This window comes from Oncorhynchus mykiss, chromosome 4 (genome assembly GCF_057628025.1).
Source record: "Oncorhynchus mykiss isolate SJ-2025 chromosome 4, ASM5762802v1, whole genome shotgun sequence".
Lineage (NCBI taxonomy): Eukaryota > Metazoa > Chordata > Actinopteri > Salmoniformes > Salmonidae > Oncorhynchus > Oncorhynchus mykiss.
The window spans coordinates 17,143,430-17,158,449 of NC_143025.1; the positions used below are offsets into that span (position 1 = coordinate 17,143,430).

The 15,020-nt window shown below is 45.5% G+C and overlaps 1 protein-coding gene across 1 annotated transcript in view; it reads right to left on the reverse strand.

Moving 5' to 3' along the window:
* The window catches only part of LOC110521406 (DENN domain-containing protein 2A), a 53,670-nt gene that overhangs the window by 8,571 nt on the left and 30,079 nt on the right, over positions 1 to 15,020 (reverse strand). The window contains exons 3-12 of the mRNA XM_036968715.2: positions 13,255 to 14,286; positions 10,982 to 11,109; positions 9,139 to 9,257; positions 8,702 to 8,899; positions 8,187 to 8,280; positions 8,048 to 8,098; positions 7,467 to 7,654; positions 7,100 to 7,209; positions 2,731 to 2,800; positions 2,268 to 2,345 (exon numbers count right to left, since the gene is read on the reverse strand). Of these exons, the coding sequence (XP_036824610.1) occupies positions 2,268 to 2,345; positions 2,731 to 2,800; positions 7,100 to 7,209; positions 7,467 to 7,654; positions 8,048 to 8,098; positions 8,187 to 8,280; positions 8,702 to 8,899; positions 9,139 to 9,257; positions 10,982 to 11,109; positions 13,255 to 14,286 (2,068 nt within the window). The remainder of the gene's footprint in view (positions 1 to 2,267; positions 2,346 to 2,730; positions 2,801 to 7,099; positions 7,210 to 7,466; positions 7,655 to 8,047; positions 8,099 to 8,186; positions 8,281 to 8,701; positions 8,900 to 9,138; positions 9,258 to 10,981; positions 11,110 to 13,254; positions 14,287 to 15,020) is intronic.

Sequence of the window (15,020 nt, forward strand, 5' to 3'; positions counted from 1 at the left end):
TCTCCGTATAAATGCACCTGCACTGTGATAGTCTCAGAGGTCCGTAAAAAGCGCAGAGAGCATAATGAAGAACAAGGAACACATCAGGCAGGTCCGAGATACTGTTGTGAAGAAGTTTAAAGCCGGATTTGGATACAAAAAGATTTCCCAAGCTTTAAACATCCCAAGGAGCACTGTGCAAGCGATAATATTGAAATGGAAGGAGTATCAGACGACTGCAAATCTACCAAGACCTGCCGTCCCTCTAAACTTTCAGCTCATACAAGGAGAAGACTGATCAGAGATGCAGCCAAGAGGCCCATGATCACTCTGGATGAACTGCAGAGATCTACAGCTGAGGTGGGAGACTCTGTCCATAGGACAACAATCAGTCGTATATTGCACAAATCTGGCCTTTATGGAAGAGTGGCAAGAAGAAAGCCTTTTCTTAAAGATATCCATAAAAAGTGTTGTTTAAAGTTTGCCACAAGCCACCTGGGAGACACACCAAACATGTGGAAGAAGGTGCTCTGGTCAGATGAAACCAAAATTGAACTTTTTGGCAACAATGCAAAACGTTATGTTTGGCGTAAAAGCAACACAGCTCATCAGCCTGAACACACCATCCCCACTGTCAAACATGGTGGTGGCAGCATCATGGTTTGGGCCTGCTTTTCTTCAGCAGGGAGAGGGAAGATGGTTAAAATTGATGGGAAGATGGATGGAGCCAAATACAGGACCATTCTGGAAGAAAACCTGATGGAGTCTGCAAAAGACCTGAGACTGGGACGGAGATTTGTCTTCCAACAAGACAATGATCCAAAACATAAAGCAAAATCTACAATGGAATGGTTCAAAAATAAACATATCCAGGTGTTAGAATGGCCAAGTCAAAGTCCAGACCTGAATCCAATCGAGAATCTGTGGAAAGAACTGAAAACTGCTGTTCACAAATGCTCTCCATCCAACCTCACTGAGCTCGAGCTGTTTTGCAAGGAGGAATGGGAAAAAATGTCAGTCTCTCGTTGTGCAAAACTGATAGAGACATACCCCAAGCGACTTACAGCTGTAATCCCAGCAAACGGTGGCGCTACAAAGTATTAACTTAAGGGGGCTGAATAATTTTGCACGCCCAATTTTTCAGTTTTTGATTTGTTAAAAAAGTTTGAAATATCCAATAAATGTCGTTCCACTTCATGATTGTGTCCCACTTGTTGTTGATTCTTCACAAAAAAACACAGTTTTATATCTTTATGTTTGAAGCCTGAAATGTGGCAAAAGGTCGCAAAGTTCAAGGGGGCCGAATACTTTCGCAAGGCACTGTAGCTCAGTTACCTTAGCTTTCTTGGGAACAGGAACAATGGTGGCCCTCTCCTTCAATGGGTTTTGAGAAGGAGGCACAGAGAGAGGATGCGATGAGTATGCAATTGAGATCTTTCCAGGAGTTTGGCCTGACCATGTGACCTGACCAGGAAAAACTGTCTCTCTTTGACCTAGGTGTATAGATCTATACACAGCAAATTCTCCAGTGTTAAATCAATGCTGTGTTAAATGTAACACTGTTCCAGGGTCTATACAGGTCCACACTTTTCAGTGCTAAATGAACACACTGCTTAGTGTAAAGCCTTATTTGCACATTTCCCAGTCTGCCTTTCGAGTGAATTGAGTTACCACCCATGACTGACTGTGTTTATTAGTGGCAGAGACATGATTGTTGCATTCATTCATTTTCAGTCCTGTGGCCTTCACCAAGTGAGATCCTAAGCAAATATGTTATAATTAAAATATAATTATTTAAGACAATACAATACGTATTTCATAAGGCCTAGTTATACCCTAATACAGTGGCCTTATTGCTGGCTTGTAAAGTAAAGTGTAATTGCTATTGGTATCCAGCCAGAACTTCTTTCTGAACTCAACCTGCATTCAGAATGACTGCCAGGGTTGGGAAGACTAAGATAAAAGACTACCTAAAGCATCTAAACTGGAACAACATTTCAGTTACGGGGGCAAATAAGTCCAATGTACATGCAAAAACATAGAAAATCTTCTTTAAAAAAAGAAGAAGCTACCTGCAATAGAGCATGCTGGGAAATATGATAATGATGGACCTGGTTTTGGTTTTGGTTCAACTCTGTTTATTAACACCAATGAATGTTAAACCAATGAATGTTAATTTAACATCACATAGTTCATTTAACTCTTGAATAAACACTATAAATGTTACATTGGAAAATCAACACTATGTAAAATTGGCCAATTTGCTGTGTTCACATAGTATACTGTACCTTGGAGAAGAGGTCGAAACAGCCCAGCCGACTGACGATGCAGTAGACCTCTGGCAGCCTCCGGCTTTTCCCAGTGGGCTGTGGATAGTTAGACAGGGTCAGAACAAACAGCACATCAGAAGACATGAGTACCCAGACAATACTTGGATTAGACCTGTGTAAATAAGGCTCTCAGTCTTGAACTTATATCAGTGCTTTACCTGGACTGAAATACTGTAGGTGATGGTACTCATTTTGGGTACCGGTAGTATTTCTATTTAGGTGAAGGAGCTCCACAATACTTTTGAGCAAATATTCTAAAAGAGGAACAGGAGCTCAAGCAGTAGAAAATGTCAAGAACTGATTTAGATAAATAGAGTAACACTGTGTTTCCAATCACTATCATCACTCAGGTAGGTGACAGGCCTACACATGGAAGTGGATAAGGTGGAAATTCAAAAAGTAGCCATTTTTAGTTGCCTACCAGTAAACGACGACAGTATCCAAACCGTCTGCTCCCGTCCTCACCGGTCAGGACGAAGGAGAACGTTTCACTGGAAAATAACATAATTCACACAGGTTGGAAACTAATCATATATTGGAACGATAAAACTGCTAAGAAATGGAGTGAGTTGTGTGTTGAGAATAGAGCACTCAAACCACTGTCAGGGTTGTATTTCAAAAAACAACCTCAACCAGCCAACTTTGAAAAATGTACTCCTTGCTTTTTCTGATTTAGGTCACTGACTGTGTGTGTTGAGTCAGTTACAGCACACCTCTTTTAAGGTGACCTTATTCATCAACTAGACGTTGAGTTTTTGAATATCTAAAACAGTTGGCTGCATAGCCAGCTCATTGACCTTGCTTTGAGGAAAAATCCAACCACCCTGTTAAAATCAAACCAAATCAAATTGTATTTGTCACCTATAACAGGTGTAGATAAAACAGGTGTAGAAATAATGTACTGGGTCAATGTGCGGGGGTACAGGTTAGTCAAGGTACTTGAGTTAATATGTACATGTAGATCGGGGTAAAGTGACTATGCATAGATAAACAGAGAGTAGCAGCAGTGTAAAAAAAGGAGGGGTTTAATGCAAATAGTCTGGGTAGACATTTGATAAGCTGTTCAGCAGTCTTATGGCTTGGGGGTAGAAGCTGTTAAGAGAGCTAGACTTGGACCTAGACTTGGCGGTACCGCTTGCGTGCGGTAGCAGAGAGAACAGTCTATGACCAGGGTGGCTGGAGTTTTTGGCCTGACACCGCCTGGTATAGAGGTCCTGGATGGCAGGAAGCTTGGCCCCAGTGATGTACTGGGCCGTACGCACTACCCTCTGTAGCGCCTTGCAGTCAAAGGCCGATCAGTTGCCATAAAAGGCAATGATGCAACCAGTCACTATGCTCTCAATGGTGCAGTTTCTGAGGACCCATTCTAAATCTTTTCAGTCTCTGGAGGAGGAACAGGCTTTGTCGTGCCCTCTTCACGACTGTATTGGTGTGTTTGAACCAGAACAGTTTGTTGGTGATGTGGACACCAAGGAACTTGAATCTCTCAACCTGCTCCCCTACAGACCCGTTGATGAGAATGGGGGCATGCTCGACCCTCCTTTCCCTTTGTCTTGATCATGTTGAGGGAGAGGTTGTTTTCCTGGCATCACACTGCCAGGTCTCTGACTTCCTCCCTATAGAATGTCTCATCGGGTGGTCTAAGGCACTGCATCGCAGTGCTAGCTGTACCACCAGAGACTCAGATGTTTCGAGCACAGGCTCTGTCGCAGCCAGCTGTGACCGGGAGGTCCATGGGGCGAGGCACAATTGGCCTAGCGTCGTCCGGGTTAGGGAGGGTTTGGCCGGTAGGGATATCCTTGTCTAATCGTGCACTAGCGACTCCTGTGGCGGGCCGGGCGCAGTGCACGCTGAACAGGTCGCTAGGTGTACGGTGTTTCCACCGACACATTGGTGCGGCTGGCTTCCGGGTTGGATGCGCGCTGTGTTAAGAAGCAGTGCGGTTGGGTTGTGTTTCGGAGGAAGCATGGCTCTCGACCTTCGTCTCTCCCGAGCCCATACGGGAGTTGTAGTGATGAGACAAGACAGTAACTACTAACAATTGGATACCACGAAATTGGGGAGAAAAAGGGGGTAAAAAAATAAATAAAATAATGTCTCATCGTTGTCGATGATCAGGCCTACCATCGTTGTGTCGTCGGCAAACTTTAATGATGGTGTTGGAGTTGTGCTTGACCACACAGTCATGGGTGAAAAGGAAGTACATGAGGGGACTAAGCGCGCACCCCTGAGAGGCCCCTGTGTTGAGGATCACCGTGGCAGATATGTTGTTGCCTACCCTTACCACCTGGGGGTGACCAGTCAGGAAGCACAGGATCCAGTTGCAGTGGGAGGTGTTTAGTCTCAGGGTCCTGAGCTTAGTGATGAGCTTTGAGGGCACTATGGTGTTGAACGCTGAGCTGTAGTCAATGAACAGTATTCTCACGTAGGTACTCCTTTTGTCCAGGTGGGAAAGGGAAGTGTGGAGTGGAATAGAGATTACATCATCTGACAATCAGTTGGGGTGGGTCTAAGGTTTCTGGGATGATGGTGTTAATGTGAGCCATGACAAGCCTTTCATAGCTCTTCATGGCTACAGATGTGAGTGCTACGGATTGGTCTCCATTTAGGCAGATTACGTTGGTGTTCTTGGACACAGGGACTATGGTGGTCTCTTTGAAACGTGTTGGTATTACACACACGGTCAGGGACAGGTTGAAAATGTCAGTGAAGACACTTGCCAGTTGATCAGCGCATGCTCGGAGTACACGTCCTGGTAATCCATCTGGCCCTGCAGCCTTGTGAATGTTGACCTGTTTAAAGGTCTTACTCAGATCGGCTACGGAGAGCGTGATCCCACAGTTGTCCAGAACAGCTGGTGCCCTCATACATGCTTCAGTGTTGCTTGCCTCGAAGAGCGCATAGAAGTAATTTAGCTCGTCTGGTAGGCTCGTGTCACAGGGCAGCTCGCGGCTGTGCTTCCCTTAGTAGTTCGTAATAGTATGCAGGCCCTGCCACATCCGACGAGTGTCTGAGGCGGTGTAGTTGGGTTCAAAGCAAGAATCAGGAGGATAGAATTATGGTCAGATTTGCCAAATAGAGGGGGATGGAGAGCTTTGTATGCATCTATGTGTGGTCTACAGCTCATCATGATATACTCTACCTCACGCGAGCAAAACCTTGAGACTTCCTTAATATTAGATTTCGTGCCCCAGCTGTTATTGAAAAATAGACACAGACCGCCACCCCTTGTCTTACCAGAGGCAGTTCTGTCTTGCCGATGCACGGAAAACCCAGCCAACTGTATATTATCTACGTCGTCGTCAGCCACAACTCGGTGAAACATAATATATTAAAGTATTTAATGTCCTGTTGGTAGGATAGTCTTGAACGGAGCTCATCCAATTTATTCTCCAATGATTGCACGTTGGCCAATAAGACGGATGGTAGAGGCGGGTTACCCACTCGCAGATGAATTCTCACAAGGCACCCGGACCTGCGTCCCCTGTATTGGCGTCTCTTCTTCAAGCGAATGACGGGGATACCTGGTCCGGTATCAGCGTTAAATCTTTTGCGTCCGACTCAACTGTAGTTCGAGGTGAGTAATGGATGTTCTGATATCCAGAAGCTCTTTTCCATCATAAGAGACTGTGGCAGAAACATTATGTACAAAATAAGTTACAAACGAAGCAAAAAACAACACACAAAATAGCACAATTGGTTAGGAGCCCGTAAAATGGCAGCCTTCTCCTCCAGCGCCATTCTGCCAATCGTTGCTTGATGTCGTTAAAACCAATAAGGCCCTACTTTGTTCTTCAGTCCTACTCTCAGGGCAGCACCCACACAAAGACAACTCCAAAGACAGCTCCAGTCTGCCTGACAGGTGTGCGTTGACCAACCCTGGCTCTCTGACAGGCAGTGTGTCAGCCAGCTCAATGTCTTTGCCTTGCAAGTGTGTGTTTGAGGGGGCTCTGTCTGTATCTAAAATGGCACCCTATTCCCTATATAGTGCACTACTTTGACCAGAGCCCTATGGTAAAAATATTTGTTGGGGCATGGACCCCCAATTTGTCGAGGAATGGACTTTACAAGGTGTTGAAAACATTCCACAGGGATGCTGGCCCATGTTGACTATAATGCTTCCCACAGTTGTGTCAAGTTTGCTGGATGTCCTTTGGGTGGTGACCCACTCAAACCAATGCGCCTGGCACCTACTACCATACCCTGTTCAAAGGCAGATCTTAAATCTTTTGTCTTGCTCCTTCACACTCTGAATGCCACACACACACACAATCCATGTGTCAATTGTCTCAAGGCTTAAAAATCCTTCCTTAAACTGTCTCCTCCCCTTCATATATACACTGATTGAAATGGATTTAACAGGTAACATCAATAAGGGATCATAGCGTTAACCTGGATTCACCTGGTCAGTCTATGTCATGGAAAGAGCAGGTGTACTTATTGTTTTGAATACTCAGTGTACAGGGAATAGGATCCCATTTGGGTTGCAGCCTGTCTGCTTGTGCTAACATTCCAATGGCCCCTGTAGGACCTATACCATTCAAGTATATACTAGAGGAGTTTTATTATCTGTCTCCCCTCAAAAACACAATGTCACTTCTGGGAACAAAGCAGTGCTTGAGAGATTGACCTGGGTCTAGGTGCTATTGGGTAAAGAAGAAGTGACTGGTGCTCTCCTAATACGAGGAGCAAGGGGCTAAAACACACGATTAGCAGGTCACTAGCCTACCATTCATAATTTGTCAAGACCTTATTTATGGGTTGAGTGTGTGTGTGTGTTTGTGTCTGACCTGGGGAAGTTGTCAACGGGGGCCCAGTCCCTAGCGTCAGGGAAACAGAACTGGGGGATGACCTTCAGTTGGTCCTCTGTTTCCCGCATGAACTTGAAGCTTCTCTCCAGCTGACACAGGGAGAATAACAGGTCAGCTGCAGTACCACATCTGATATTATCTCACACACAAACTCTAGACAGAGAGCACACACAATTTAACACAACTACAGGGATGCATGTGTAAAACTCACAAAGACACATTCTGGTCTGGTAGGTCACATACAAAAACACCAGACACTTACTTGTGTTTTATACATCATTTTTTCACTGATTATATGGCCAATGCATATCCAGTTGGTGGAGGACTAAGTGTCAGCTCTGCCTACCTTCAGGGGGAACTGCTGAGTGACCTCTGGTAGGTAAGGAGCTCCAGCCTGGGTCTTATGGAGGGCCACCACTATGAAGTACTCAAACAGCTTCCTTTCCTGTAGGTCCATCAGGTCCCTCTCCAGTGTCCGGTACCGCCCCGTCTGCCTCAACATGGACTGCACTGACGACAGACGCTGGCTGTGAACTGAAACAACAACATACACTTTAACCAAAGGAAGGACATCCTCCAGACAATAATGCCCCCTCTACAAAGGAGAGAGTCCTATACACGTTTGTTTTACTATCCTTGTGAGGACCAAACTTTTGATTCACATTTAAAATCCTATTTTCCCTAACCCCTAACCCTAACCCTAACCATTAACCTAACCTTAACCTTAACCCCAAACCCATAACTCTAACTCCTAACCTTAACCTTAAACCTAACCCCTAAGCCTAAAATAGTAACTTTCTTTGTGGGGACCGGCGAAATGTCCCCACATGTTTAAATGTTCCTTGTTTTAATATCCTTGTGAGGACTTCTGTTCCCCACAAGGATAGTAAAACCAAAAACACACACAGATATTTGAGATCTCCTCACCTTTCAATTTCTCCTCTGTGTCACTCTCCGACTCACTGTTCTCATCTGTCACTGCATCAAAGACAAAAAAGAGTGAGGTTCAGCTCTTGTTAACTTGAGGCCCCCCTTGATGTTCCTGGAAGGTCTCCCCCAGCCTCACCTCTCCCTGAGTTGGACTCAGTAGACTGAGACACCCTCTTCATGCGTTTCTTCCCTCTCCTTGCTTCAAAGATGCTGTTGATCTTCAGCACCATCTGTATTGAGGAGAAGCAGGACAACAACAGTCAGCAACCTTAGCTTCTCAGAACCACCCACTCACTACATAATTAACCTGGAACTGGGTGCCAGGCTAGTTCTGCTTTATTAGCCAACTCGTTTGTCATTACCATGCCAAAAAAGGCAATTACGGAGGTATTGTTGGCAGAGGCATTAGCAGACTGGCAGCCAGACTGGCAGGAACCACATAATGCCATTCAGAGCTTTTGGGAGACATTCTCTCTAGAGAAAATATATTATCAAAAGAAATCTTCTCAACTGTCTGTCTCCTGTCTAACCACATCATTTTAACTGTCTCTGTCCTTCTGCACTAGATTGGGACATATGAGAGTAGTAGACTGCCTGGAAATCAATGGGAATGGGGGGAAGTTTCAGTAGCCTAGTATCCCCCTCCTTTACCCTGGGGATCTTCCTGCGCCTGCGGTTGTAAGGGTCTCCTGAGAGGTTTGGGGTGTCGTCAGGGCTACTGGGGGTGGAGGGGGGGCTGATGCGGGAGGGTGAGGAAAAGCCGGTGTCCCGGTTGGTCTTGCGCGGGTCCAGGAGCTTGAAGCTGCGACGTTCTGAGTTCTGCCTGAAGAAAACTGGCTTTGAGGAGAGCTGGTGGGAGATAGAGGAGGAAGAGCAGGAGATATAGGGGGAGGGGGAGGAGATGTGTATCAATATGTATGTTTGTTCACTTCTCTTGAAATTGTGTAGTGGGCCTTTATTGCCTTTGAAGATTAGTTCACAATCTAATCACTATAAGAGGTTGATCACTATGCTGTAACCACATTCACTATACGCAGAATGCACATTACTAGCAAGGAGAATTCATTCTAGTGTATCGTCTTATGTACCTTGGTTGGTGTGTCGGGGACTGGGCCTGACGGGGAGGAGATGGGTAAAGAGCACTTGTTTCCAAGGCAACTTCTCTCCAACTCTATATCTTCGTAAGGGTTCTCCTTTGACGGAGGGTCTATAGAGGAATCAGAACAGAAAGCATCCCATTAACACACAGCAACTGTCACCTCCATTCTACACTTAGCGACACACTGTGATCCTACCGAACCACGGTTCTAATGTCCAACGTTATTCATTTGACGCCAATTTTCTCAAATGAGTGCTCTAATTCATTGATGGTATGTTTTGGTTGTTTGCTCCAGATTTGCGTATGTACAGACCTGCCAGCAGCAGAGCTTGCTTGCAACCAAGCTAATATTTCACCAAGATAAACTGCATCAGTATGTGACTGATCCTTCCAGTAACTCTAAACATGGCTGTGTGTGCAGATAAGATTAAGGCAGGGACAGAGAGGCCCATTTTCCAGAGCCGGGGCTCATCTCTTCTCCCCTGTCGATTCATCCACCAGATGGACCTGTTGGAGGGGGACATCAGATTGGGACCACGACAGCCAGCTCCTCTCCTCTCCTCTCCTCTCCTCTCCTCTCCTCTCCTCTCCTCCTCCTCCTCCTCCTCCTCCTCCTCCTCCTCCTCCTCCTCTCCAATCCTCTCCTCCTCCCATCCTCTCCTCTCAGAAAATCAAGGAATCAGCTAGATCAATGGCTGTTTCAAGTGACTAATATCACTGACTGACTATACTACTCAAAGTCTGTGCTACTGAGATTTAACTTAGTGAGAGTTATTGCTCTCTTTATCTGTAACAGCACACTGGAGTTGTGTAGAGTTGTTAAGAGTATGTATGGTGTAGACTATAGACGGCCCTATGAGAATACACTCAGACCTAGCCCAGTTATCATAATGCACTGTCCCGCCTTTGTCTCTCTCTCTCTGTAGCTCCAGCTCTAGCTCTTTCTCCAGTTGGCTCTTATGAGTTACCTAACCCATGGGCAGCTGGGGGTTCGGTGGACCATGTCGGAGAATTCACTCTAAGTACTACACTGTGACACTGTAAGAAACGACAGACTAAGTATAGGCATCATCTAAATGCAATTAAAAACACCATTTGATTGTTATGGTTAAGCCCTACAGCACTGACCTGAATATACCTTACATGTAACAAGCAATCCTCATAACACAACAGTGTGAGTGATGAAAACCATAGAAATATGGATAATGTTGCTAAAAATGCCCCGGGGGACTAAGTCACGCAAATATGCCCCCCACAGCAGCCTCAGAGACAATCACACAGCAGACCAGCTCACCTAAGACCTCACAAAACATGGAAAAGGCAGAAGGTGGGGTTAGTATAACAGAGAAAACAATAACGCAGGAACGTAGGTAAGAGCAGCTGCCATTACAAATAACAATTCTGAAGCAGCGTGCCTCTTCTAAATTAAAAGGCTACAGAAACACAGAAAGAACACGCACAAAAGAAAACATAACCTTAGTTACACCTGGGTCGTGTTCAGTAGGTAGAAAACTTTTTGGTACAGAGTGAAATGGGGAGGTACTACCTAAACATGTCCAATAAAAGCGTTTTGCTACGGTGTACCCTACTGAACATGACCTCGAACTCTGTGGCAGTGACTTTTCTCTGAACTCTTTGAGCAGAGGGGCCCATGGCCCAAGTCAACCCTTACAGAGGGCTTCCACTGTTCTACAGTGTTAGGAACATATAGGAATACCGGCATATGTGGTCCATGCAGGAAACCCACAGCTATGGTGTTGCAAACCAACCAACAACTCCAACCAACTGAGAAATAGTTATACAAACATATATTTAAGACCAGAGTGTGTTACCTAGGATATCCTCGTAGACGTTCTCCTCTGATAAAGTGCGTGTGAGGCCAAGTCGTGACTGAGCGTACCAGTCCACCCTGCTGCTCTCTGACGACGACTGCAGCAGATCCTCAAACTCATAGGACTTCCTGTAGGAGAGACACACATACACACACACATATCAACCAGGTGGGAAATATATAATTGTGTAAGCGTGAGTCATCTCTGGTCCTCTGTAGCTCAGTTGGTAGAGCATGCTGCTTGTATAGCTAGGGTAGTGGGTTTGATTCCCAGGACCACCCATATGTGCCCCACCAGTATGCATGCATGACTGTAAGTTGCTCTGGATAAAAGCTAAATGGCTTATATTATTATTATTCATAATATTTTACTTTCAGGGTCACAAATAATGCAGGTTGACGTTTATTGTCATGAGTGTTGTCCTGGATGCAGAACTGAGCGATTTCCCCTTGGATAGGCCAGTTGCAAAGTCAAAATTGGCTATAATATAGAAATGAATGAAAACAAAAATAAGCTTTTTGGTCTTAATTTAAGGTTAGGGTTAGCAGTGTTAAGGTTAGGGTTAGGTTTAAAATCAGATTTTATGATTTTGTGGCTGTGCCAGCTGGTGACCACACTGCAGAACTGCCTTCGGAACAAGACTGATGAAGAAAAAGGCTAACCTGCACAGATAATCTGGCTATGGCTCAACTGTATTGGCTCGCGGTGAAAAAACGCAAGATGAACTGTTTGCATATTCTCTCTCTACTTCTGGGACCTGGGTAAGAGCTAAGAAAGACACACATTTCTGTCTCGAACAAATACCCATCCATGTAGATGGAAAAGGTGTGTTGTGTGTGCCTGCGTGTGTCTGCCTGCGCATGTGTGTGTTGTGTGAGACGGACGGACGGACGGACGGACGGACGCACGCTTCTCTTGGACAGCTCTGAATGCCCGTCTCTGTGTGTTCTCCAGAGCTGCCTAACAGTCTGGCCCAGTGGGGAAACAGACAGCATCTCTTCCAATAGTCCAGCTATTGTACTGTAAAACTTCTAGAGAAAGACTAAGGCTGCATCCAACATGACACCCTATTCCCTGTATGGTGCACTACTTTTGACCAGAGTCCCAAATAGGCTCTGGTCAAAAGTAGTGCACTATTTAGGGAATAGGGTGCCATTTTGGGCACACACTGACTGAGGTTGACTTCACAAAGGTTTTTGAAAATACAGACCTCAGCAGTGTGAAGCCTCCACATATGGTTTGGAATGTTACACAGCCAGACTTGGGCTAACAATACTGCAGTCTACTGAAGAAATCAATTGAAACATTTGAATCCACATTTGTACTTTCGTTGGATACTTGAAAACATGTATTGTGTTTTTAGAAGCCTTTTGTTTTTGCAGGTTGAGTTTATTGGGATGAATGATTTCCACTAGATAGGCCATCCATAAAGTCAGAATTGACAATGTATTATCAAAATTCCTGTGGCCGATACGTAAACTTATTAAATATCGGTGATACTATCAAGAGCAGTGTGCGGTTTCCTTTTTCCTTCACATTATCAAAATTCCTGAAAACAAAAATGTGCTTGTTGTCTTTAATTTTACATATAGGGTTAGTATTAAGATTAGCATTGTGGTTAAAGTTAGGGTTTAGGTTAGGGTTAGGTTTCAAATCAGTTTTTATGACTTTGTGGCTGTGCCAGCTAGTGGCTACCTTTCAGAGCTGCCTCCAATATATGAGTCATCCCAATAAATGGCAACATCCGCCTTTAGTGTCTCTTGTAGGACAGTTTAAGAACACACATTACACACGGACACTTCATGGCTAGCTGCTCATAGTTGAAAATGGAGCCATAGAATTACTCATACATAAGCCATTGATATTCCAAGGGCCACTCTACCACAGACACACAATGTAATATGTTATTGTTTCCTGCCAGGAGTCTCTTGGCATGGTTCAGTGGTCCATGTGTACATTCCACAGCTCCAACCAATGACCTCATCCTCTAGAATGATGAGTAGAATGAGGATGACATCATCACCCCCTCTGATTCATTGCAGATGTGCAGAATGAGAGGCTAAACTGGATGACAGGATAAAGTATGCGGGGTTGGGGAAAAACATGTACGGGCAAAGATGTCACTAAGTTTCACTGAGTTTACATAAAATGCTGTACGGATAGAAAATACTGTACCACCGACCTTTTGCTGTGTAGCAATGAATTAATCTGAATCTGAGGGTGCTGTATTGCCTCCCATTTCTGTCTCATTTCATCTCTGTCTGGTCTCTTACCTATTGCTGCTGTCTCTGGTTCTCTCTGCCCAGGGTCTCCTGCAGACTCCTGGAGGGGGGCAGGTGGGTAGGGGGGGCGGGGGGATGGAGGGCAGAGGGGGCAGGTTACGTCTCCCCTTTCCAAGGCCCAGGCCTGAGGCGGGGGTGCTGGGTGGGGTGTGGTGCTGGAAGGTGCGCTGGGGTTTGGGTAAGGGGTTGATGGAGGGACTGGCAGCACCAGGCTCAGTGTACACATTCTCAGGGTCACCTGACCTCCGCCGGCGCGTTGACCCCGCAACTTCCAGCGTCCCAAATATGGGCTCGTTCCCCTTCCTCTCCGCCCCCTCCTGCTCCTCCTGGGAAGGGGGGCAGAAATAGTTCCCAGGCAACACCAAGGAGGGCTTGGTGGAACCCTCTTTCATTGCCTGCTCCAGTTTCTTAATGTGAATCAAAACAGACTTCTTGTCCTTAGCTGTCTCAGTGGATTTACTACTGCCTCTGAGGGGTCCTCTATCCAGTATCACCTCTCTGTCCCTGGTAGTGGGGGCCTCAGGAGACTTAGGCCGTAAATCCCCCAGCTTTCCTGAGTTCTCCTTCCCAGAGTCCTGCCTATCCCTGGCCAACCACTTACTGTCGGACCTGTGGACCTCTGAGGTATTGGTGGTCTCCTTCTTTCGCACAGTCTCTGGTTCCTTCTGCGCTGTGTTCAGCGGGCATAGACCACTTCCAACTACAGGGGAGGTAGAAGAGGTAGGGGCGGTCTCCTTCTTTCCCTCCCATTGGGAGATCTTGTCCCGGATGCTGGCGCTGGTCTTCAGACCCGCCGGGGTCTTGTTGAGTTTGCTACAGCCGGCCAGTCCATTCTCCATGGTGGTACGGGGGTCCGAGGTGGGTCTTTTGTGAGCCAGCATTGTGTCAATGGTGCCTGGCCCGTCCAGAGAGGAAACCAGGGGAGAGAGGGGCCGCTTGGAGGTGTCCCTGTCCCTGCACACCACGTCTGGCCTCTGGGGGACCACAGACTGAGCCTCAACCTTCAAGCCGCAGCACTGGAGCCTACACACACACACACACACACACACACACACACACACATTAGAGAAAGCAGTGCCAAACCCTTCCTGGTCAAAATAACTGTGAGCACCACACTATTTATCATATGAGTGGACATATAATTACTGAGCACGGTTAAATGCACACAATAATACAATTGTGGATAGTCAGATTAATATAAGTTTGTTTAAAACGTTTACATGCTTTGCAAAAACGATTTCCCTAATAATCCTGTTCACATGGACACATCTAAAATCAGAAATTTTGATAAATGTAGAAAATCACCAATCCAAATAAACGTTCTACCAAAATGACCATAAAAAGGTCAGACATATAACGTGTGTATGTGAAAACTATGATGCAAACTTTCAGTTTTTCCGAACTGACTTCACTCGCAAATAAGAGGCTGCTGGTACAGATCAAGTCCTCCGCTGGAACACATTTATGCTGTTTACGTGTCCTAATATTTCAAAAGACTGCTCAGAAAACCAGGTGTTTTAACCGGCGTATGCTCACTTTCATTTTGACCTTATGCCGACTAAAATAAGCAGAGTAAGGTATTTACAGGACTATTTCCCTACTCGGCCTACTGCCCTAATCAGTTTAATATCAAATTATTAGTGTGCATGACAGCTTTCAGAAGGACATATATTTGAGTACACAAAGCATTGTAGTTATTGACAGCTCCTAATTATGGATATCCACATAATATCTCTGTCATAAACCTCTAGCCAGGT